General features: G+C 43.6%; 1 protein-coding gene across 1 annotated transcript in view; it reads right to left on the bottom strand.

The window, feature by feature from the left end:
* ME3 (malic enzyme 3) overlaps nt 1-25,632 on the bottom strand; it is a 227,621-nt gene that overhangs the window by 147,776 nt on the left and 54,213 nt on the right. The window contains exons 3-4 of the mRNA XM_069759277.1: nt 6,170-6,303; nt 5,268-5,417 (exon numbers count right to left, since the gene is read on the bottom strand). Of these exons, the coding sequence (XP_069615378.1) occupies nt 5,268-5,417; nt 6,170-6,303 (284 nt within the window). The remainder of the gene's footprint in view (nt 1-5,267; nt 5,418-6,169; nt 6,304-25,632) is intronic.

Here is a 25,632-nt window from a genome sequence, read left to right as displayed (position 1 = left end):
GGTAACAGACGCTCAATGCTCGGTTACAATAGCTTTCCCTCCATCTAATGTCTGTACACAGTGCAGAATTTACCATCTATGTCAGCTAAAGACAGCAAGGTTGAGATTAGATTCTTGCCTTGTGCCAATGATGCAGTACTAACATTTTTGATGGTATCATGCACCGATCCTATTCGTACAAGTGCCCAATACCTGCCACTCACATACACAAGCCGACAGATATCTGTAGACATGAAGTCACTGGCCCCACTAATCTCCTGAGCCGAAAGTGAGAGGAGCTACATGACCCATTTAAGGGCTTTATACAATTTAGACAAAAATTTGAGAAGTGGCTGAAATGAAAAAGTTTCCCCAGTCCTTGTCATAGCGGAAGTTGTCTACTTGGATTATCTGCCCAGACAAAATACGGAGGGTCATTGGTGGACTCGACCCATTCATGTCTTTTACTTTTTGGTATTAATTACTGCTATGTACAAGTTTCATTAGAATTAATACGGCACAGACAACATATCACTTCTTGGACATCAGAAATTCGATGGTGCTCAACCACATAAAGGAAACAGTTCCAATTTTATAGCTTTTCTTCAGAAGACAAATGTGTCGTGGTACTCATCGATCAGTAAAATAATAATCCTTTATTCCATGTAACTTACAAACAGAGTGGAGAAGATGAATACAAATGGACAACAGCTGTATCGCTGTTCCCGGCAAGAAGCTCCTGGCAGGTGTGAAACGGCTGTTGACCATTTGTATTCATCTACTCTGCTCCGTTTTTAATTTACATGGAATATCAGCAAAAGCTTCCCAAAAGAGTGCTTTCAGGAGAAAACATTTTTCACTACAACATCTCCTGCACAACCATTCCAAAAAGTTGGCAAATATGCCCATGTGATACACTGTCATGAGGTTGCCTAGTTGGCTGTGGTACTCCACCAAAAAATGTGCTGGGATCTGGATTTTTACTTGTCTAGTTGATAGTGCCAAGTTGCAAATATTAATATTACAGTCATAATGGCACTAAATTGTGCCAATAGGCAAAAATGTAACATTTTACGTTTGTTTCCGAATGTGGATCCTTCTTTTAAATGCCCCCATGGGCAAAATGTCTTTGAGTTTTGATTGCATGTTCCACCCAGCACAGCGGGATATGATAATCACTTGACCTTATCTGAACTCACTACACTGTACAGAACACAAGATCAAAAGGAACGACTGCTTAGGAAGTCCAGGCCCATTCCCATTTCCTTTCCTTCCTACGAGGACATAACATATCACGCCTTTAAGTTCACGACTCTTATAGAAGACTTGGCACGGACCCTGATGATCGAATACAGATAACAGACGCTATGGACAAGAGGTTGAGGGCTTCACCTGAACTTCATCATCAAGTTCAACCAAATAAAGGCATAATTTGTTTGTAAAGTGGAAGTCCAGGAGGAAGAGTGTAATGAAGTGAAGGAAGCCCTCTTGGGTGGGATTCTGGGTTTCCATGGAGTCCGTAAAAATATTACACTTTTCTTACACTCTTGACATTTCAATGAAATATACAATGAAACATACAATGAAAGTCTCACCAGGGTATTTCCTGAAAGGCAAATTCTCTGAGATTTTTAATAGACATCTGTAGATTGTGGAATTTTGCTGATCATATAGTCATTTACACAACATGTTCTCCGGAATTTGTATGTGACCCGTGAGCAAAAATGAAGGTATAGAAAAATGTACTCAAAGTTACAGGATCAATTTTGGGATGTTGAGAAAGACGGTGATAACGAACATTGGTATTCTCTATGTGCATGAAGGTTCAGTGGTGGAACAAATTATGTGAGCACCTAAAGTCCCCTTTTATAAGCGAATAAGTTCATTGGAGCCAGTATGGCTGTTATTTGCTGTTAAACAGCTCTGCCAGTGGTCACCTGGCAGATCATTATTGGGTTTTCGCGGGCAGCCTTTGCTCAAGCCACTGGATCTTCCCTTCACCTTTTTAATGTACAAGGATCGGAACTTACACAGGGCCCCTTGGGTTGGGTCCACAGAGTGGATGTTAGCCAGTAGAGTGAGCTGGTAAAAAAGGGAGGTATAAGCAGAGTCAAAACTAAAGACGTCAGAAATAGAGATGGGTGGACAGTTATAAAAAGTTTGGGTTCAGGTAGCAGAACAGTACCCGGACCTGAACCCAGAATTTTTCCTACGGTGCTAGCGGGGCTCTCACAGAGGTCACGGCAGTTCATCCCAGCTGAGAACACAGCATCAGTGACTGGAGGTAATCTCGATGATGTCACTCCTGGTCACTGAGGCTGCGCTCGCAGCATCTCATTCCCCAGTGGTTCTCAGCCTGGACGGTCGCATCTTGCAACCATCCATGTTAAAAACTGTTTTTTCCCCCAGACATGGATTACGGTGTGAGACAGAACGATGGAGTGGTGAGGGATATTGTTGTTTTTTTATTTTTGTTTTATTACAGGAGAACGAGGGCTTCAGGGGAATTAGGCGCTAGGTGAGTATACCTGTGTTTGTTCTTTTTAAATAAAAAAGTAAAACTGTGTTTTGTTTTATTTCTAATAAAGGACTTTATTCTGGCTGTGCCTTCATTTACAATACAACTACAGTATAGTATTAGTAATGTATAGGTGTCTTATAGACTCCTCTCCATTAATAAGCTGTAGGCTTGATGTCACCTGACAATACAAAGGTGACATCAACCCCACAAATATTAACACGACTTGGGAAGAACCAGGCAAAGCGCCAGAATTGGCACATCTAATAGATGTGCCTTTTCTGGGCAGCTGCGGGCTGCTATTTTTAGGCTGGGGGGCAATATCCATGGCCCCTTACTAGACTGAGAATACCAGCCACCAGCTGTGAGCTTTAGCAAGGCTGGTTGTCAAAAATGGTGGGGAACCCATGCCATTTTTTAAAATTATTTATTTAAATAATTTAAAAAAACAGCGTGAGGACCACTCTATTCTAACCAGCCTTGTTAAAGCTGATAGCTGAGGGTTGCAGCCCACAGCTGTGAGATTTGCCTGGCTGGTTATCAAAAACACAGGGGAACCCATGTCGTTTTTTTTTAATTATTATTTATTTACAGCACAGGAGCAGCTAATGAATACACCCATCAGCAGCTCCTGCTCTCGCTGTTATTAGTGGCAGCAGGTGTTGGATGATGGGAGCAGTAGTCCCATCAGCTGACACCAGTGAACTTTATACCTCCGATCACAGCTGCACGCTCATGCTGTCTTTTGACTTCATGAGAACCGAGGCTCTCTGACCGCCGGGGATGGTTTTACCACCGATCAGAAGCGGTGTTTGCCATGCTGTTATGCACATGACAGCAACACAAACACCCGTTGTTTGGGCAGCCGAACCCGAACAGTAACACTGACTTCCTGGTGAAGTCTGTGTTCGGTGTCCGTGCCCAAACAGTAGGTTTTCGGTACGAATGCCGAACTTTACTTTTCTGGTTCGCCCATCTCTAGTCAGAAAACAAAGTCAGCATCATCAGGAACAGGTTAAATCACTCCTAGGTCAGCAACTAAATCACACACAGGATCAAGGCAACAGAGGAATAGGGAAAGAACAAGGTATAGCCTATAACTGGTAACTGGAGACAGAGAGTTCTGCCCGAGGCTCACAGAAGGGAGTTAATGAGATGACCATGAACTAACCCATAATCTCCATTCCTGGACGGCACATTAAATCCTAGAATATCAAGCAGACCACTCTCTATGGTTCTGCCATATATGCAGCGCCCCAGAGACCTGGTCGTTGCAGTATGACGCTCTGCCGCTAAGGGGAGTGATGGTACGTCTGATGGCACTAAAGGAGTTCTTCTGACCAGGTATCACCAGCAAACATTACACTTCACACTCCGGCCACTAGGGGGAGCAAAAGGTTTTATTTACTAGGCCACTCCTCACACTGGTAAAACTAGGGGTTGGATAGGAAGTTAGTCAGAAGCTGACTGGGTTGGATTCAGGCAACATCCCGTGGCAGGGGGTGTTGCAGGGAGAAGATTCAGGGGGTCCCTGTCAGGCGTGGGAACCTGGCAGGTACCTAGCGACCAGAATAGAACATTACGGAACCGCGCCTGCACACCCCGCGGCGGTATCCTAAGAAAGAGACACGAAGCGAAGGATATTGTGGAACAGTGAGAAACGAGATCAAGCACAAAGGAGAGCCAGTAGGAGTCGTGCCCGGAGAACGGCAACATCCTACTGAGGCGCGCAACCGGTGGCCGGAACACCGAGGAAGTAACTGACTCTATGCTTTACTTCAAACTCCACAGGACAGTTAATTATAGGTTGGCTGTCTACCTTACATCACCTAAGCAGACATAGGGGGCTTTGCTATACACTCCCTGTATGGCTCTTTTACTTGCTTTGTCTATGGTTTAGCTATATACTCCCTGTACATCTCCATTACTTGCTTCGTCTATGGTTTTGCTATATACTCCCTGTACATCTCCATTACTTGCATCGTCTATGGTTTAGCTATATACTCCCTGTACATCTCCATTACTTGCACTCTCTATGGTTTAGCTATATACTCCCTGTACATCTCCATTACTTGCACTCTCTATGGTTTAGCTATATACTCCCTGTACATCTCCATTACTTGCTTCGTCTATGGTTTTGCTATATACTCCCTGTACATCTACATTACTTGCTTCGTCTATTGTTTAGCTATATACTCCCTGTACATCTCCATTACTTGCTTCGTCTATGGTTTTGCTATATACTCCCTGTACATCTACATTACTTGCTTCGTCTATTGTTTAGCTATATACTCCCTGTACATCTCCATTACTTGCATCGTCTATGGTTTAGCTATATACTCCCTGTACATCTCCATTACTTGCACTCTCTATGGTTTGCTATATACTCCCTGTACATCTCCATTACTTGCACTGTCTATGGTTTTGCCATGAGCACCTGAGATAAAGGTGAGCAGCTGGTAACCACGACATATATGATGATAAACCCGCCCTCATCGTTTGCATGGCTGATCAGGCAGATGAATGACACACATGGATGTTTTCCCTGTGAGTGCACCCATAGTTCTCCATCTTGGCTCCCTGACCGTGCACGCTGTCAGGACTATAATGGGCATTCATTCTCCGACCTCCTGCAAGGAATGTAAACTATTTCGTTATTCTCTCACCTGCGGATTCGTGCAGGTGTCCGCAGCCTCCGCCAGCAGAACACTGGCTGTACTGTCTGCACCGTACCTATGGCTTGGATAGGAATCAATTAAACATGACTCACCGAGGTCTCCGGAAAGCCAGGCCGTACTGCTGACATGCCAGGCCGACTGTGGGCGTGTAGACTATGGGCATGAAGCGCTCAATGTCTGAAGTCAGCACGCGATAGAAGAGCTTCTCGTTCCTGTCCTGTAAGGTCATCAGGATGATGTATCTGGAGGAGAACAGAACGGATAATCAGGAGAATACGTCCATGATTCGGTGGCGGACTACTACAGTGGGGTCCGGACGAACGGATGGTTTTATTTTTTCATTTTGGGGCAAAATGGGCACACTGGGGGTCTCCTGACATAGGCATGTATGTAGCTCTTCAAGTCAGGAGACGCAATGCTGGTCCAGACACCACGGTCCGTACTTGGGCCATGAATGTCGGGTGATGTGTGAATGCATGTCGCAATGTGAGCATAGCAGAGCTGGGTTTGTAATGTATATAGAGCCAGGTATGAAGGAAGGTATTCTGTGTAGACAGCAGAGCTGTGTAATCTAGAGTCAGTAGATGGGTGAATGCATGTATTGTGAACATCGCAGAGCTATGTTTGCAATGTGTAGGTGAGACAACATTGCAAACAAAGCCTGCACACATATGCAGGAATCATTAACAGTGACCCTTGCTGCCCTTGTTGTCAGAAATTAATGCGCTGGCGAGTGTGTGATCCGTGTGGTCATTGGACAATAACTCGGCAGCTCATACTCCTTCCTGGGACAGAGCTGATCTGTACGACGCAGGACCACAGGGGCACTGAGTGGAAAGAAAAGAAGCGTCCTGGAACTAGAGGCGACTAAGTGTGAACCTTTTTCTCTTCAGGGATAGGACACAGTCGCACCCCTTGTGACTACAATTGTACATGAAAAAGATTAGAGACCCAGAGGATCCATCGGGGTAGAGGGGGGGGATATGTGACGTACTTGTCTAGATCGCTGGACTTGGTTTCGTAACTCTTCATAACTCTCAGCACTTGAACGTCTTGACTTAAGAAACATGGAGGGAGGAGGCCGTGAATACCGAGCTGCAGCCTTTCTTCAAGAGTAAAAGCCATGCCCTGGAGATGGAGAAAAAGATGGAAAAGATTAAAAATAAATAACGATCCAGAAAAACATACGGGGAAGCTGCTAATATTATATACGTGCTGAGCGATGACCACTGAACTGTGGAGAAGACCGTCCATCCCTATGTGCAAATCAGTGGAAAATAACTTCCCCTCCATGCAGCAGAGCCGAGAGGGGCGATATAAGACATTCTACTGCATCCCTGACCTGTATGGACCAAAAAGATGCCCCGGGGAATGCAGGCTCCATGCTGCTCGTCTTTTGATTGAGTTTTTAAGGGTTCTTTTCCAAGGGTCGGATATGGAGTGAATTACTCGGATTTGCATACCGAAAATATCAGCATATCTCAGTACCAGTATTCTGGAAATTTCATAAAAAAACTGCACAAAAAGTTGACTTGCATAATCTGCAGCATGACAATTTTTGCTGCAGATTTGCTAATCCAAGGCATTTCTGTAACAAATTGTGCACAATTAGGTGCAGATTTTGCCGCTAAGGATTCATCCTAATGGCAGAGGAACGATTCGGTGCAAATTTGCAGTAAATTTTCACGTTTCATATGGCAGATTTGGGGCTATGTTTACACATTGTGTTTTTTTCAGCAGGCAAAACCTGCTCTCTTGCCAGTAAAGAAACTGCTTACAAAAATCAGGTTTTACCGAGTTCTGGCTGCGTTTTTAGTTGTCTCTTTTACATGCTGATAATGTTTAGTGCCCCTTTCTCAAAAAAACAAACAAAAAAAAACAAACATGATACAACTTCTTTAGGTTTTTGTACCAAAAATGCACCAAAATCTGATACCTACAATTTTCTTTCTGCTGAAAGAAGTGACAAGCTGCAGTTTTCAAAAATGCAACAGTTTTCCAAATCTGCCAGGAAAAACAAAACAATGTGCATGTGCTTTCTGAAATCTCATAGACTTTGCTGCTGCTGCTGCTGTAAACCGCAGCTTAAAATTTTCATAAAAAAGCAGCAAAAAACAGCCTAAGGGGTAACGTCTGTCAAGAGTAAGGAGACTTATAAGCCATGCATGCTCCTCTGGGAAATATAATATGCACATTGTATCTTCAGAGAGGAAGAGGGCTAGAACTCTAGCTCCACCTGTTGGAAGCAGCCATCCTAACAGACAATTTGCATATTTAATTTCTCAGAGGATGATTCATAGGTTATAAGTCTCCTCACTCTTGACATGCCAGGTTTGGTTTGTCACTCTCCATAAGGAGAAACGTTACTCTGTAGACCCCAGTTCAGGGAGCCTCTGACATTGCCAAATCAGATCTCATACTTTGCACTGATGAGTGGCAACACCCAGAAACATGTTTCTGCAAATTGAGATTCTGGTTTGGCTTTTAGCCTCAGTCATATGGCAAGGCTCGTTAAAGAGTCGATATTGACTTTTAGGATCACTGCTTCCAATAGGTGACGCTACAGTTCTAGTCCTCTTCCTTTGATGAGAACATTTGCATATTTAATTTCCCAGAGGATGACCCCAGTCCATGGCCTCTCACCTAGCCAAATCAGATCTCATACTTTGCACTCTATGTGACACTGTGCGCTGTGAGGATTCTCCGGTGCTGGAAGCGTAACTGCAAATATATGATTTGGATACATTCGGTCACATGTCGACTAGACGTGCGCCGCCTTGCTCTATACAAGTGAATGGAGCAAGGCCGGACATGTCTAGTCTGAATGTGACCGGAATTATGCAAATCGAATAATTGTGGTCACAAAGCTGCTGTTCCCGCAGAGGGAAAATACTGAAGGCGTCAAGCATGTTTAATCCAGGTGCATTACTGGTATCCCGGGGTCCGTCATGTAACCCCCCGCCCCCAGTAATTATTCATTACGAGGCCTACTTTAAAAAGGAAAAAAAATCTTTTCCTTTTTGTTATCACTTTAGTACCATGTACAGCAAGTAATCCCCAATTATTCAGAAGTTGGACCTCGACCCATGTCCCCTCCCTATCGTATGGTGCGTGACACCACTGGATGGGGGGACCCCAGAATAAAATTGACATAGGGTCCCCCAGCAAGTGGAGATTTTCAAAACAGTGAGGAATTGATACTGGAAGGAAACTGGAAAATGATCTAAGATTTCCTTCTGCATGACATAACGGTTCAGCATTAGGCTATGTGCACACGGTGAGTTTTTTATGCGTTTTTGCTGCGCTTTTTCCATGCAGAAATGGGCCAAAAAAGCAATGGAATTCTTATGCAAGCTAATTCAATGACAATCCTGAAGTGTTGTGCACATGATCAGTAATTTTCCGTGCGTATTTGCAGAGCATTTTTTTCTGCAGCTTATCAATCCTTTTTGCGTTTCTGCAGCGTTTTTCACCCATTGACTTCAATTGAGTCAGTCAAATCGGCAGCAAAAACGCAGGAATAAAAATGTTTGCGGATTTGCTGAGTTTTTGTTTTGCGTTTTACCGTCTTCCTATGGAGTTTCCCACGCTGTCATCTGTGTGACAGCGTGGGAAACACCGGCGTGTTGGTTCTTATCACCGGTAACGCTAACACCGCTGTTAGATATCAGTGTGACCCCGCAGCTGTGACTGTGACCCGCAGCGGTGACCTGTGGCAAAAAGCTTACCGCTGGTCAGCAGGCATGGGCAGATGGGACTACAGCTCCCATCGGGCTACGTCTGCTGTCACTGATCACAGTGATGACAGGGGAGGCTATTGGGAGACGTAGTATTATCTGCCGGCGCCTGTGCTCACAGTTTAAAAAAAAAAAAAGTAAAATAATTACATACACATTCACATAAAAATAAACAAAACCCATTATACTTACCTTACACAAAATCCCCGATGCCCTTGTCTCCTAGAAATAATGTCAATAATAAACCACCATATACTGACTTATGGCACCGCTGCATTAGAACTTTCACACGCAGCAGTGGTGCCATAAGGGAGATCACTACGCTATCAAAGCAACCTGGGCTTCCATAGCCCCTCAGCAGTGCCACAGGCTGATCGCCTCCATGCCACGCCGCATTGATGCAGTAATTGATGCAAAAGGAGCCCCGACCAAGTATTGAGTGCAATTACTGAACATTTCAGTAGGACAACATTTCAGATGTTAAAATCATTTTTCAAGCTGGTGTTATAAAGTATTCTAATTTACTGAGATAATGACTTTTGGGTTTTCATTGGCTGTAAGCCATAATCATCAACATTAACAGAAATAAACACTTGAAATAAATCACTCTGTAATGACTGCATATAGGAGTTTCACTTTTTGTATTGAAGAACTGAAATAAATTAACTTGATGATATTCTAATTTTGTGAGATGCACCTCTATGTACACAGTGACTGCACCAGCAGAATAGTGAGTGCAGCTCTGGGGTATAATACAGGATGTAACTCAGGATCAGTAATGTAATGTATGTACACAGTGACTGCACCAGCAGAATAGTGAGTGAAGCTCTGGGGTATAATACAGGATGTAACTCGGGATCAGTAATGTAATGTATGTACACAGTGACTGCACCAGCAGAATAGTGAGTGCAGCTCTGGAGTATAATACAGGATGTAACTCAGGATGAGTAATGTAATGTATGTACACAGTAACTGCACCAGCAGAATAGTGAGTGCAGCTCTGGGGTATAATACAGGAGGTAACTCAGGATCAGTAATGTAATGTATGTACACAGTGACTGCACCAGCAGAATAGTGAGCTCTGGAGTATAATACAGGATGTAACTCAGGATCAGTAATGTAATATATGTACACAGTAACTGCACCAGCAGAATAGTGAGTGCAGCTCTGGGGTATAATACAGGAGGTAACTCAGGATCAGTAATGTAATGTATGTACACAGTGACTGCACCAGCAGAATAGTGAGCTCTGGAGTATAATACAGGATGTAACTCAGGATCAGTAATGTAATGTATGTACACAGTGACTGCACCAGCAGAATAGTGAGCTCTGGAGTATAATACAGGATGTAACTCAGGATCAGTAATGTAATATATGTACACAGTAACTGCACCAGCAGAATAGTGAGTGCAGCTCTGGGGTATAATACAGGAGGTAACTCAGGATCAGTAATGTAATGTATGTACACAGTGACTGCACCAGCAGAATAGTGAGTGCAGCTCTGGAGTATAATACAGGATGTAACTCAGGATCAGTAATGTAATGTATGTACACAGTGACTGCACCAGCAGAATAGTGAGTGCAGCTCTGGGGTATAATACAGGAGGTAACTCAGGATCAGTAATGTAATGTATGTACACAGTGACTGCACCAGCAGAATAGTGAGTGCAGCTCTGGAGTATAATACAGGATGTAACTCAGGATCAGTAATGTAATGTATGTACACAGTGACTACACCAGCAGAATAGTGAGTGCAGCTCTGGGGTATAACACAGGATGTAACTCAGGATCAGTAATGTAATGTTTGTACACAGTGACTGCACCAGCAGAATAGTAAGTGCAGCTCTGGAGTATAATACAGGAGGTAACTCAGGATCAGTAATGTAATATATGTACACAGTGACTGCACCAGCAGAATAGTGAGTGCAGCTCTGTGGTATAATACAGGATGTAACTCAGGATCAGTAATGTAATGTATGAACACAGTGACTGCACCAGCAGAATAGTGAGTGCAGCTCTGGAGTATAATACAGGATGTAACTCAGGATCAATAGTGTAATGTATGTACACAGTGACTGCACCAGCAGAATAGTGAGTGCAGCTCTGGGGTATAATACAGGATGTAACTCAGGATCAGTAATGTAATGTATGTACACAGTGACTGCACCAGCAGAATAGTGAGTGCAGCTCTGGGGTATAATACAGGATGTAACTCAGGGTCAGTAATGTAATGTATGTACACAGTGACTGCACCAGCAGAATAGTGAGTGCAGCTCTGGAGTATAATACAGGATGTAACTCAGGGTCAGTAATGTAATGTATGTACACAGTGACTGCACCAGCAGAATAGTGAGTGCAGCTCTGGGGTATAATACAGGATGTAACTCAGGATCAGTAATGTAATGTATGTACACAGTGACTGCACCAGCAGAATAGTGAGTGCAGCTCTGGGGTATAATACAGGATGCAACTCAGGATCAGTAATGTAATGTTTGTACACAGTGACTGCACCAGCAGAATAGTGAGTGCAGCTCTGTGGTATAATACAGGATGTAACTCAGGATCAGTAATGTAATGTATGTACACAGTGACTGCACCAGCAGAATAGTGAGTGCAGCTCTGGAGTATAATACAGGATGTAACTCAGGATCAATAGTGTAATGTATGTACACAGTGACTGCACCAGCAGAATAGTGAGTGCAGCTCTGGGGTATAATACAGGATGTAACTCAGGATCAGTAATGTAATGTATGTACACAGTGACTGCACCAGCAGAATAGTGAGTGCAGCTCTGTGGTATAATACAGGATGTAACTCAGGATCAGTAATGTAATGTATGTACACAGTGACTGCACCAGCAGAATAGTGAGTGCAGCTCTGGAGTATAATACAGGATGTAACTCAGGATCAATAGTGTAATGTATGTACACAGTGACTGCACCAGCAGAATAGTGAGTGCAGCTCTGGGGTATAATACAGGATGTAACTCAGGATCAGTAATGTAATGTATGTACACAGTGACTGCACCAGCAGAATAGTGAGTGCAGCTCTGGGGTATAATACAGGATGCAACTCAGGATCAGTAATGTAATGTATGTACACACTGACTGCACCAGCAGAATAGTGAGTGCAGCTCTGGGGTATAATACAGGATGCAACTCAGGATCAGTAATGTAATGTATGTACACAGTGACTGCACCAGCAGAATAGTGAGTGCGGCTCTGGGGTATAATACAGGATGTAACTCAGGATCAGTAATGTAATGTATGTACACAGTGACTGCACCAGCAGAATAGTGAGTGCAGCTCTAGGGTATAATACAGGATGTAACTCAGGATCAGTAATGTAATGTATGTACACAGTTACTACACCAGCAGAATAGTGAGTGCAGCTCTGGAGTATAATACAGGATGTAACTCAGGATCAGTAATGTAATGTATGTACACAGTGACTACACCAGCAGAATAGTGAGTGCAGCTCTGGGGTATAACACAGGATGTAACTCAGGATCAGTAATGTAATGTTTGTACACAGTGACTGCACCAGCAGAATAGTAAGTGCAGCTCTGGAGTATAATACAGGAGGTAACTCAGGATCAGTAATGTAATATATGTACACAGTGACTGCACCAGCAGAATAGTGAGTGCAGCTCTGTGGTATAATACAGGATGTAACTCAGGATCAGTAATGTAATGTATGAACACAGTGACTGCACCAGCAGAATAGTGAGTGCAGCTCTGGAGTATAATACAGGATGTAACTCAGGATCAATAGTGTAATGTATGTACACAGTGACTGGACCAGCAGAATAGTGAGTGCAGCTCTGGGGTATAATACAGGATGTAACTCAGGATCAGTAATGTAATGTATGTACACAGTGACTGCACCAGCAGAATAGTGAGTGCAGCTCTAGGGTATAATACAGGATGCAACTCAGGATCAGTAATGTAATGTTTGTACACAGTGACTGCACCAGCAGAATAGTGAGTGCAGCTCTGTGGTATAATACAGGATGTAACTCAGGATCAGTAATGTAATGTATGTACACAGTGACTGCACCAGCAGAATGGTGAGTGCAGCTCTGGAGTATAATACAGGATGTAACTCAGGATCAATAGTGTAATGTATGTACACAGTGACTGCACCAGCAGAATAGTGAGTGCAGCTCTGGGGTATAATACAGGATGTAACTCAGGATCAGTAATGTAATGTATGTACACAGTGACTGCACCAGCAGAATAGTGAGTGCAGCTCTGTGGTATAATACAGGATGTAACTCAGGATCAGTAATGTAATGTATGTACACAGTGACTGCACCAGCAGAATAGTGAGTGCAGCTCTGGAGTATAATACAGGATGTAACTCAGGATCAATAGTGTAATGTATGTACACAGTGACTGCACCAGCAGAATAGTGAGTGCAGCTCTGGGGTATAATACAGGATGTAACTCAGGATCAGTAATGTATTGTATGTACACAGTGACTGCACCAGCAGAATAGTGAGTGCAGCTCTGGGGTATAATACAGGATGCAACTCAGGATCAGTTATGTAATGTATGTACACACTGACTGCACCAGCAGAATAGTGAGTGCGGCTCTGGGGTATAATACAGGATGTAACTCAGGATCAGTAATGTAATGTTTGTACACAGTGACTGCACCAGCAGTATAGTGAGTGCAGCTCTGGGGTATAATACAGGATGCAACTCAGGATCAGTAATGTAATGTATGTACACACTGACTGCACCAGCAGAATAGTGAGTGCGGCTCTGGGGTATAATACAGGATGTAACTCAGGATCAGTAATGTAATGTTTGTACACAGTGACTGCACCAGCAGAATAGTGAGTGCAGCTCTGGGGTATAATACAGGATGCAACTCAGGATCAGTAATGTAATGTATGTACACACTGACTGCACCAGCAGAATAGTGAGTGCGGCTCTGGGGTATAATACAGGATGTAACTCAGGATCAGTAATGTAATGTTTGTACACAGTGACTGCACCAGCAGAATAGTGAGTGCAGCTCTGGGGTATAATACAGGATGCAACTCAGGATCAGTAATGTAATGTATGTACACACTGACTGCACCAGCAGAATAGTGAGTGCGGCTCTGGGGTATAATACAGGATGTAACTCAGGATCAGTAATGTAATGTTTGTACACAGTGACTGCACCAGCAGTATAGTGAGTGCGGCTCTGGGGTATAACACATACATTATGGTTTCTATTACATACATATGTATGTGTGTGGACACAGGAAGCTTTAGAGAATTATGGTAGTTTAGGGCATTTATGACTTTCTCACTTCTGTGCACATTCTCTGTTATTTCTGCCCCTGCAGCCGGTGGTGAATTATAGGATTATTAACCCCTTAAGCCCCGAGGGTGGTTTGCACGTTAATGACCGGGCCAATTTTTACAATTCTGACCACTGTCCCTTTATGAGGTTATAACTCTGGAACGCTTCAACGGATCTTGGCGATTCTGACATTGTTTTCTCGTGACATATTGTACTTCATTTTAGTAGTAACATTTATTCGATATAACTTGCGTTTATTTGTGAAAAAAACGGAAATTTGGCGAAAATTTTGAAAATTTCGCAATTTTCCAAATTTAAATTTTTATGCCCTTAAATCACAGAGATATGTCACGCAAAATACTTAATAAGTAACATTTCCCACATGTCTCCTTTACATCAGCACAATTTTGGAACCAAAATTTTTTTTTGTTAGGGAGTTATAAGGGTTCAAAGTTGACCAGCAATTTCTCATTTTTACAACACCATTTTTTTTTAGGGACCACATCTCATTTGATGTCATTTTGAGGGGTCTATATGATAGAAAATACCCAAGTGTGACACCATTCTAAAAACTGCACCCCTCAAGGTGCTCAAAACCACATTCAAGAAGTTTATTAACCCTTCAGGGGTTTCACAGGAATTTTTGGAATGTTTAAATAAAAATGAATATTTAACTTTTTTTCACACAAAATTTATTTCAGCTCCAATTTGTTTTATTTTACCAAGGGTAACAGGATAAAATGGATGCCAAACATTGTTGTACAATCTGTACTGAGTACGCTGATACCCCATATGTGGGGGTAAACCACTGTTTGGGCGCATGGCAGAGCTCGGAAGGGAAGGAGCGCCATTTGACTTTTAAATGCAAAATTGACAGGAATTGAGATGGGACACCATGTTGCGTTTGGAGAGCCACTGATGTGCCTAAACATTGAAACCCCCCACAAGTGACACCATTTTGGAAAGTAGACACCCTAAGGAACTTATCTAGATGTGTGGTGACCACTTTGACCCACCAATTGCTTCACAGAAGTTTATAATGCAGAGCCGTAAAAATAAAAAATCATATTTTTTCACAAAAATGATCTTTTCGCCCCCAATTTTTTATTTTCCCAAGAGTAAGAGAAGAAATTGAACCTCAAAAATTGTTGGCCAATTTGTCCTGAGTACGCTGATACCCCGTATATGGGTGTAAACCATTGTTTGGGCGTATGGCAGAGCTCGGAAGGGAAGGAGCGCCATTTTACTTTTCAATGCAAAATTGACTGGAATTGAGATGGGATGCCATGTTGCGTTTGGAGAGCCCCTGATGTGCCTAAACATTGAAATCCCCACAAGTGACACCATTTTGGAAAGTAGACCCCTTAAGGAACTTATCTAGAGGTGTGGTGAGCACTTTGACCCAACAAGTGCTTCACAGAAGTTTATAATGCAGAGCCGTAAAAATAAAAAATCATATTTTTTCACAAAAATAATCTTTTCGCCACCAATTTTTTATTTTCCCAAGGGTAAGAGAAGAAATTAGACCACAAAAGTTGTTGTGCAATTTGTCCTGAGTGCGACGATACCCCATATGTGGGGGTAAACCACTGTTTGGGCGCATGGCAGAGCTCGGAAGGAAAGGAGCGCCATTTGACTTTTCAATGCAAAATTGACTGGAATTGAGATGGGACGCCATGTTGCGTTTGGAGAGCCCCTGATGTGCCTAAACATTGGAACCCCTCACAAGTGACACCATTTTGAAAAGTAGACCCCTTAAGGAACTTATCTAGATGTGTGGTGAGCACTTTGACCCAACAAGTGCTTCACAGAAGTTTATAATGCAGAGCCGTAAAAATAAAAAATCTTATTTTTTCACAAAAATGATCTTTTCGCCCCCAATTTTTTATTTTCCCAAGGGTAAGAGAAGAAATTAGACCACAAAAGTTGTTGTGCAATTTGTCCTGAGTGCGACGATACCCCATATGTGGGGGTAAACCACTTTTTGGGTGCATAGCAGAGCTCGGAAGGGAAGGAGCGCCATTTGACTTTTCAATGCAAAATTGACTGGAATTAAGATGGGACGCCATGTTGGTTTGGAGAGCCCCTGATGTGCCTAAACATTAAAAACCCCCACAAGTGACACCATTTTGGAAACTAGACCCTCTAAGGAACTTATCTAGATGTGTTGTGAGAACTTTGAACCCCTAAGTGTTTCACTACAGTTTATAACGCAGACCCGTGAAAATAAAAATTCTTTTTTTTTTCACAAAAATGATTTTTTAGCCCCCAGCTTTGTATTTTTACAAGGGTAACAGAATAAATTGGACCCCAAAAGTTGTTGTTCAATTTGTCCTGAGTACGCTGATACCCCATATGTGGGGGGGAACCACTGTTTGGGCTCATGGCAGAGCTCGGAAGGGAAGGAGCGCCATTTGGAATGCAGACTTAGATGGATTGGTCTGCAGGCGTCACGTTGCATTTGCAGAGCCCCTGATGTACCCAAACAGTAGAAACCACCCACAAGTGACCCCATATTGGAAACTAGACCTCCCATGGAACTTATCTAGATGTGTTGTGAAAACTTTGAACCCCCAAGTGTTTCACTACAGTTTACAACGCAGAGCCGTGAAAATAAAAATCCTTTTTTTTCCCACAAAAATGATTTTTAGCCCCCCAAATTTTTATTTTCCCAAGGATAACAAGAGAACTTGGACCCAAAAAGTTGTTGTCCAATTTGTCTCGAGTACGCTGATACCCCATATGTTGGGGTAAACCCCTGTTTGGGCGCACGGGAGAGCTCGGAAGTGAAGGAGCACTGTTTTACTTTTTCAATGCAGAATTGGCTGGAATTGAGATCGGACGCCATGTCGCGTTTGGAGAGCCCCTGATGTGTCTAAACAGTGGAAACCCCCCAATTATAAATGAAACCCTAATCCAAACGCACCACTAACCCTAATCCCAACTGTAACCCTAACCACACACCTAACCCAGACACACCCCTAATTCTAATCCCAACCCTAATCCCAACCGTAAATGTAATCCAAACCCTAACCCTAGCCCCAACCCTAGCCCTAACCCTAACCCTAACCCTAACCGGAAAATGGAAATAAATACATTTTTTTTAATTTTATTATTTTTCCCTAAGGCTAGGTTCACATTGCGTTAGGGAAATCCGTTTAGCACTAGCGGATTGCGCTAACACAATGTCTTTTTAGGTGTCGTGTTTAGTGGTCGCGTTAACGTCCCCGCTCTGGAAGATCGGGGATCGGACCTCGGGCGCGCCGCGGACGCTGCAAGCAGCGTCTGAGGCGCGCCACAAAAGAATGGCACCTTGCTAGCGCGAGCCGAAAATGGCACGCTCTAGCGATGCGCTACACCTGAAAATCACATTGCTGTCAATGGTTGTGCTATCGGACCCGTTGCACGGCGTTAATTGTGACATTTTCGCCGTGCAACGCTGTCCGTTAGCGTTAACCCATTAACGCAATGTGAACCTAGCCTAACTAAGGGGGTGATGAAGGGGGGTTTGATTTACTTTTATAGCGAGTTTTTTAGCGGATTTTTATGATTGGCAGCCGTCACACACTAAAAGACGCTTTTTATAGCAAAAAAGTTTTTGCGTCTCCACATTTTGAGACCTATAATTTTTCCATATTTTGGTCCACAGAGTCATGTGAGGTCTTGTTTTTTGCGGGACGAGTTGACGTTTTTATCGGTTACATTTTCGGACACGTGACAGTTTTTGATCGCTTTTTATTCCGATTTTTTTGTGAGGCAGAATGACCAAAAACCAGCTATTCATGAATTTCTTTTGGGGGAGGCGTTTATACCGTTCCGCGTTTGGTAAAATTGATGAAGCAGTTTTATTCTTCGGGTCAGTACGATTACAGCGACACCTCATTTATATCATTTTTTTTATGTTTTGGCGCTTTTATACGATAAAAGCTATTTTATAGAAAAAATAATAATTTTGGCATCGCTTTATTCAGAGGACTATAACTTTTTTATTTTTTTGGTTATGATGCTATATGGCGGCTCGTTTTTTGCGGGACAAGATGACGTTTTCAGAGGTAACATGGTTATTTATATCCGTCTTTTTGATCGCGTGTTATTCCACTCTTTGTTCAGCGTTATGATAATAAAGCGTTGTTTTTTGGCTCGTTTTTTTTTTTTTTTTCTTACGGTGTTCACTGAAGGGGTTAACTAGTGGGACAGTTTTATAGGTCGGGTCGTTACGGACGCGGCGATACTAAATATGTGTACTTTTATTGTTTTTTTGTTTTTTTTTATGTAAAGAAATGTATTTATGGGAATAATATTTTTTTTTTTCTGCTTTATTTAGGAATTTTTTTTTTATTTTTTTTTTTACAAGTGTGGAAATTTTTTTTTTTACTTTTTCACTTTGTCCCAGGGGGGGACATCACAGATCACCGATCTGACAGTTTGCACAGCACTCTGTAAGATCGGTGATCTGACATACAGCCGGGCAGGATTAGAGCTGCAGCTGCAGCCTGATCCTGACCCGGAAGTGCTCCCTGCAGGACCCGGATGCAGCCCGGCGGCCATTTTGGATCCGGGGACTGCAGGGAGAAGACGCTCGGTACACGGTGAGCACATCACCGTGTACCGATCGTCTCAGGGAAGCCCGCAGGGAGCCCCCTCCCTGCGCGATGCTTCCCTGCACCGCCGGCACACCGCGATCATCTTTGATCGCGGTGTGCCGGGGGTTAATGTGCCGGGAGCGGTCCGTGACCGCTCCTGGCACATAGTGCCGGATGTCAGCTGCGATAGGCAGCTGACACCCGGCCGCGATCGGCCGCGCTCCCCCCGTGAGCGCGGCCGATCGCATATGACGTACTATCCCGTCCATGGGAATTAAGTCCCAGGTCACCTGGACAGGATAGTACGTCATATGGGATTAAGGGGTTAATAAGATATAATACCGCACTTCACATATAAACATTCAAATTCCACTTTCTCCAAACACCGGGCAGGATAATTAGTGGATTGCCTTCTGCGCCTCTGAAGCATCTCTCTGCACATTAGCACAGCGGCGACACCTTCTTAAACACAGGATATCGCGCATTTCCCACACTGATGGCGCCGTTTTCCTGAGGAAATATTAGGCCAAAGACTTGAACCTTGGAAACCTTTGTCCTGCAGTGGCTATACCGCCAGGGACCATCAGGGGTCAGTGCTGAGCACTTCTCTCCAGGCACAGAGGCCTCTGTACATAATTCTGTGCAGACTGTCCAGGATTTACCAAGATAACAGGATTAGAGTTGAGCGACTTTTACTTTTTTCGGATCGAGACGGGTTTCGCGAAACCCGACTGTCAAAAGTCGGGTCGGGTGAAATCGGGCGATTATTGCGAAAAGTCGGGGGCCGACCGAAACACGAAACCCAATGCAAGTCAATGGGGAATCAAAGTCGGCAGTGAGTGGAGGACAGGAAAACACCTACAGTGCCCATTTTAATGCCAAAATCATCAATTCTTATTACTTAAGCTTGTCAATCTTAATTTACTTCATAATAATAGTTAGGCATTGAAAACAGGGGGTCATTTGGCTAAAGCTGTGGGGGGTAGGGCTGGCTCAAGATTTTCGTGGGCCCAAGAAATGCGCAATACGTCACGGCAGTGGAGCAGGGAGAGGTAAGTATTTCAACTTTGCAAGTGCTGTGATCCTGAGCAAGCAGGGGGGGGCCACTAGTTGGCACTGGCACAGGGCCCCTCATAGTACGGTGCTGTGTTTGACGGCGGGTGGCGCCTCTCACTGGCAGAGACACTTTTGTGTACTATGAGGTTCCCTGTGCCAGTGACGTCGCCAACTAGTATTCCTCCCCCCACCTGATGAAGGAACCTGCACTTTCATCTGCACCTTCCTCTTTGTCCCCGTGTAATGTGGTATAGTATGCGGGAAGGGGAACCGGACTTTCAGCAGGGTCAGAATCTGGCTGTGTAGCGTGCAAGGGGAATGTAGTGGTCTGGGTCAATGTACCAGCAGACTCATCTATCACTGGCTGGGCAATGGGCAGGATGAGGAGGAAACACAGATATAGGCCCAAATAATAAAGTAGGCTAAATGCAGTTCAAAATTGGTAACAGGACTAAACAGGCGGCATTGCTTTGTTCAGTGGAGGACAACTGTAATGAGTGGCTGACACAGTTAGTAGGCCCAAATAATAAAGTGGACTAAATGTCTGCCAAAAATTGTTCAAACAGGTGGCATAGCTAGGTACAGGGGTCGGCTCCTCTGCCGAGTAGCAGACAGAACTGGGCCGACTTCTCAGTTGGCTACAGGCTCTACGCTAGGGACGGGCTGCACCTCAATGGGGAGGGTGCAGCTGTGCTGGGGGAGAGAATGGTTAGAAGGTTGGAGGAGTGTTTAAACTAGGAATTGGGGGGGAGGGTATTCATTTTATAGGAGGGGAAGATAGTGCAGACAGAGACCTGGGCACAAATAAGGAAGTTGGGGGTGGCGGTGGCATGGGGGGTGGGGTCAGAACAGTTAATAATTTAAGAAATAGAAGTACAGAGAGGAACATAAAGTGCATGTATACTAATGCCAGAAGCCTCGCCAACAAAATGGACGAATTAGAACTAGTGTTGTTGGAGCATAATTATGACATGGTGGGGATATCTGAAACGTGGCTGGATGAGAGCCATGACTGGGCTGTTAACTTGCAGGGCTATAGCCTGTTCAGAAATGATCGTACAGATAAGCGAGGGAGAGGGGTGTGTCTATATGTAAAATCTTCCTTAAAACCCATCCTGCGCGATAATATAGGTGAATTTAATGAAAATGTAGAATCCCTGTGGGTGGAGATAAGGGGAGGGGGAAAAAATAACAAATTACTGATAGGGGTTTGTTATAAATCTCCAAAAATAATGGAAGCAATGGAGAATATCCTCGTAAAGCAAATAGATGAAGCTGCGACTCAAGGAGAAGTCATTATTATGGGGGACTTCAACTACCCTGAAATAGATTGGGGAACAGAAACCTGCAGTTCCAGCAAAGGTAATCGGTTTTTGACAATTATGAGAGACAATTACCTTTCACAACTGGTTCAGGACCCAACAAGAAGGGGGGCACTGCTAGACCTAATATTAACCAACAGGCCAGACCGCATAGCAAATATAAGGGTTGGGGGTCACTTGGGAAATAACGATCACAAAATAATAAGTTTTCATGTATCCTTTAAAAAGATGTGTAGTAGAGGGGTTACAAGGACACTAAACTTCAGGAGGGCAAATTTCCAACGGATGAGAGAGGATCTTGGTGCAATTAACTGGGACGATATCCTGAGACACAAAAATGCACAAAGAAAATGGGAGACGTTTATTAGCATCCTGGATAGGACCTGTGCACAGTATATACCTTATGGGAATAAACATACTAGAAATAGGAGGAAACCAATATGGCTAAATAGAGCTGTAAGGGACGCAATAAGTGACAAAAAGAAAGCATTTAGAGAATTAAATGAAGTAGGTAGTGAGGAGGCATTAAATAAATACAGAAAATTAACTAAATTCTGTAAAAAGCAAATCAAGGCAGCAAAGATTGAGACAGAGAGACTCATTGCCAGAGAGAGTAAAAATAATCCCAAAATATTCTTTAACTACATAAATAGTAAGAAACTAAAAAATGATAGTGTTGGCCCCCTTAAAAATAGTCTGGGTGAGATGGTGGATGAGGATGAGGAAAAAGCCAATATGTTAAATGTCTTTTTTCCATCAGTATTTACACAAGAAAATCCCATGGCAGACAAAATGTCTAGTGATAAAAATTCCCAATTAAATGTCACCTGCTTAACCCAGCAGGAAGTGCGGCAGCGTCTAAAAATCACTAAAATTGACAAATCTCCGGGCCCGGATGGGATACACCCTCGAGTACTGCAGGAATTAAGTACAGTCATTGATAGACCATTATTTTTAATCTTTAAAGACTCCATAATAACAGGGTCTGTGCCACAGAACTGGCGTATAGCAAATGTGGCACCAATATTGAAAAAGGGGACAAAAACTGAACTGGGAAATTATAGGCCAGTAAGCTTAACCTCTACTGTGGGTAAAATCCTGGAGGGCATTCTAAAGGATGCTATACTGGAGTATCTGAAGAGGAATAACCTCATGACCCAGTATCAGCACGGGTTTACTAGGGACCGTTCATGTCAGACTAATTTGATCAGTTTCTATGAAGAGGTAAGTTCCGGATTGGACCAAGGGAACCCAGTGGATGTAGTGTATATGGACTTTTCAAAAGCTTTTGATACGGTGCCACACAAAAGGTTGATACATAAAATGAGAATAATGGGGATAGGGGAAAATATGTGCAAGTGGGTTGAGAGCTGGCTCAGGGATAGGAAACAAAGGGTGTTTATTAATGGAGCACACTCGGACTGGGTAGCGGTTAGCAGTGGGGTACCACAGGGGTCAGTATTGGGCCCTCTTCTTTTTAACATATTTATTAATGACCTTGTAGGGCGCATTCAGAGTAGAATTTCAATATTTGCAGATGACACTAAACTCTGCAGGGTAATCAATACAGAGGAGGACAATTTTATATTACAGGATGATTTATGTAAACTAGAAGCTTGGGCTGATAAATGGCAAATGAGCTTTAATGGGGATAAATGTAAGGTCATGCACTTGGGTAGAAGTAATAAGATGTATAATTATGTGCTTAATTCTAAAACTCTGGGCAAAACCGTCAATGAAAAAGACCTGGGTGGATGACAAACTTAAATTCAGTGGCCAGTGTCAGGCAGCTGCTACAAAGGCAAATAAAATAATGGGATGCATTAAAAGAGGCATAGATGCTCATGAGGAGAACATAATTTTACCTCTATACAAGTCACTAGTTCGACCACACTTAGAATACTGTGCACAGTTCTGGTCTCCGGTGTATAAGAAAGACATAGCTGAACTGGAGCGGGTGCAGAGAAGAGCGACCAAGGTTATTAGAGGACTGGGGGGTCTGCAATACCAAGATAGGTTATTACACTTGGGGCCATTTAGTTTGGAAAAACGAAGACTAAGGGGTGATCTTATTTTAATGTATAAATATATGAGGGGACAGTACAAAGACCTTTCTGATGATCTTTTTAATCATAGACCTGAAACAGGGACAAGGGGGCATCCTCTGCGGTTGGAGGAAAAAAGGTTTAAGCATAATAACAGACGCGGATTCTTTACTGTAAGAGCAGTGAGACTATGGAACTCTCTGCCGTATGATGTTGTAATGAGTGATTCATTACTTAAATTTAAGAGGGGACTGGATACCTTTCTGGAAAAGTATAATGTTACAGGGTATATACACTAGATTCCTTGATAGGGCGTTGATCCAGGGAACTAGTCTGATTGCCATATGTGGAGTCGGGAAGGAATTTTTTTCCCCAATGTGGAGCTTACTCTTTGCCACATGGTTTTTTTTTGCCTTCCTCTGGATCAACATGTTAGGGCATGTTAGGTTAGGCTATGGGTTGAACTAGATGGACATATAGTCTTCCTTCAACCTTAATAACCATGTAACTATGTAACTATGTAACAGTGGTAGTAGGCGCAAAGTATTAACTGGTCTAAATGGAGGCCAGGGACCCTGTATATTTTAACTATCATCTATAATTTCAACAAATTTGTATTGGCAGTGCCATTGAAGGATTTAACAGCACAGACTACACAGTGGTGGGGCAGGGAGAGGTAAGTATTGCAAGTGGTAGAGCACTGTTCGAGCTGGGGGGGAACACTCTCTCGTGGGCGGCGGTACTGGCACAGGGCCCCTCATATTACGACGGTGTGTCTGACGTTGGTTGTGCACCACCACCATCAGAGACACTTCATTGTACTATGAGGGACCCTGTGCCAGTGCCGTCGCCCAAGAGTGGGCACACCCACCTGTCCAGGCAAACGGCACTCGCACGGGTGCTTGCGCCAAGTGGTGACCACGGCCCTGTGGGGGGAGTCAGCCCATTTAGGGAGGTATACAAATGGCCTATGGTGGACATTCAGCAGCTGCAAATGGCGGAATTGGAGAAGTCAGTAAGAGGAGGCCAAAAGCAAGACATTTTTCAGGCAAACTACGTGTCAGCAGGGGAAGGTGGGGCAAAATAATTTGAAATCCATGATTGGTTCATTTTAATGAAGGCTTAATGAAGAGTTCGCACCCTTAGGTGCTATTGTGCTTTTGCCACTACCACCAGATGCACCATCACCACCAACGCCACCACCATCATTACCAGCTGGCAACCACCGCCCATGGGCTCTTCCACCAGACTTCCTCATTTTGCCTTTCGTAGCCTCGGTCTGCACTAGCTGCAGAATGAGCTGAGAATCTACCAGTGAGCTCCTTCTAACAGGAGAGTGTATACGTCTTATTTTCCTCCTCCTGTACTCATCTTCGCTGATTTATATGCACATGGTTGAGCTCAACTTCTACGTGGTCACAAATCCACTGAGAAGCAAAGTAAGAACTATGAACTCGTTCGTCCAAAACGGGCTCACTAGCAGATTTTCGTCATTAAGAGGTATTCTAGTTACAAGAAGTTATCATCTATGGACAGGACAGGTGATGCCTTCTAGACTGGTTCTTGGTCAGATCCCATGATTACCAGATCCTTATAGGAACAGATCAGCACCTGATTGCTGCTCCATTCATTCTCTACGGGTCAGCATAAAAGTGCTCCATCCTGGGGATCGGTGGCGCCCCAGCAGTTGGGGAGGGATTTTTAACTCTATATTTTATTGCCTAGGATACCAGCCACCTCTGCAGCCCATCAGAGTTGGCCGATTTCCTAGACAACGAGTGCAGCACTTACAAACTCTTTTCTATACAGATTGTAAGCGCTGCACTGAAACTGACCGAATCTCTGGATCCAGCCAGCTGCAGTCCCCTGCGCTCCTCCGATGCCACCGAGGCAAAGCTCCCTAAACGTCTGGCTTCGGAAAGTGCACAGTTTGAATCTGCAGCGCAATCATGACATTAGCCTGAACTGTCCATCTTCAGGAGCGCTTTGATACCCATCAAGCAGGAAGGCGGGTTCCTGAAAAGAAAATGGAGTGCAAAACAGAACGATTGTGTGCGTAGAACATTCTCCAGCCTGATCTCCGATCAGCTTCCGTATTGAACCCTGCATAACATTTTCCTTAACTTTATTTTTTTTTCATATTTTTGGTGGAGGTCCGACTGCCGGGGCCACCACTGATTCTGAAAGCTCGGTAGCACCGCCATTTTTTGTATTTTGCTTTTCTTTTTTTTTTAACAAGCTTTCGTTGCACTTCTGGCCCTTTGTCTGAGCAGGACTTTTCTATACTTTCCTAAATCGCCGGTGACTAAGACTATCAGTCGTACGATGGGTGGGGGATCGTAACAGTCTGATCCCCACAAATTCGAAACTGATTGCATCTCTTAGAAAAATAGTGATCTCGTAATGGGAAAGC

This window comes from Ranitomeya imitator, chromosome 3 (genome assembly GCF_032444005.1).
Source record: "Ranitomeya imitator isolate aRanImi1 chromosome 3, aRanImi1.pri, whole genome shotgun sequence".
Classification (NCBI taxonomy): Eukaryota; Metazoa; Chordata; class Amphibia; order Anura; family Dendrobatidae; genus Ranitomeya; species Ranitomeya imitator.
Note: the sequence above shows the minus strand (reverse complement) of the source record. Positions and strands in the feature narration are given on the sequence as shown.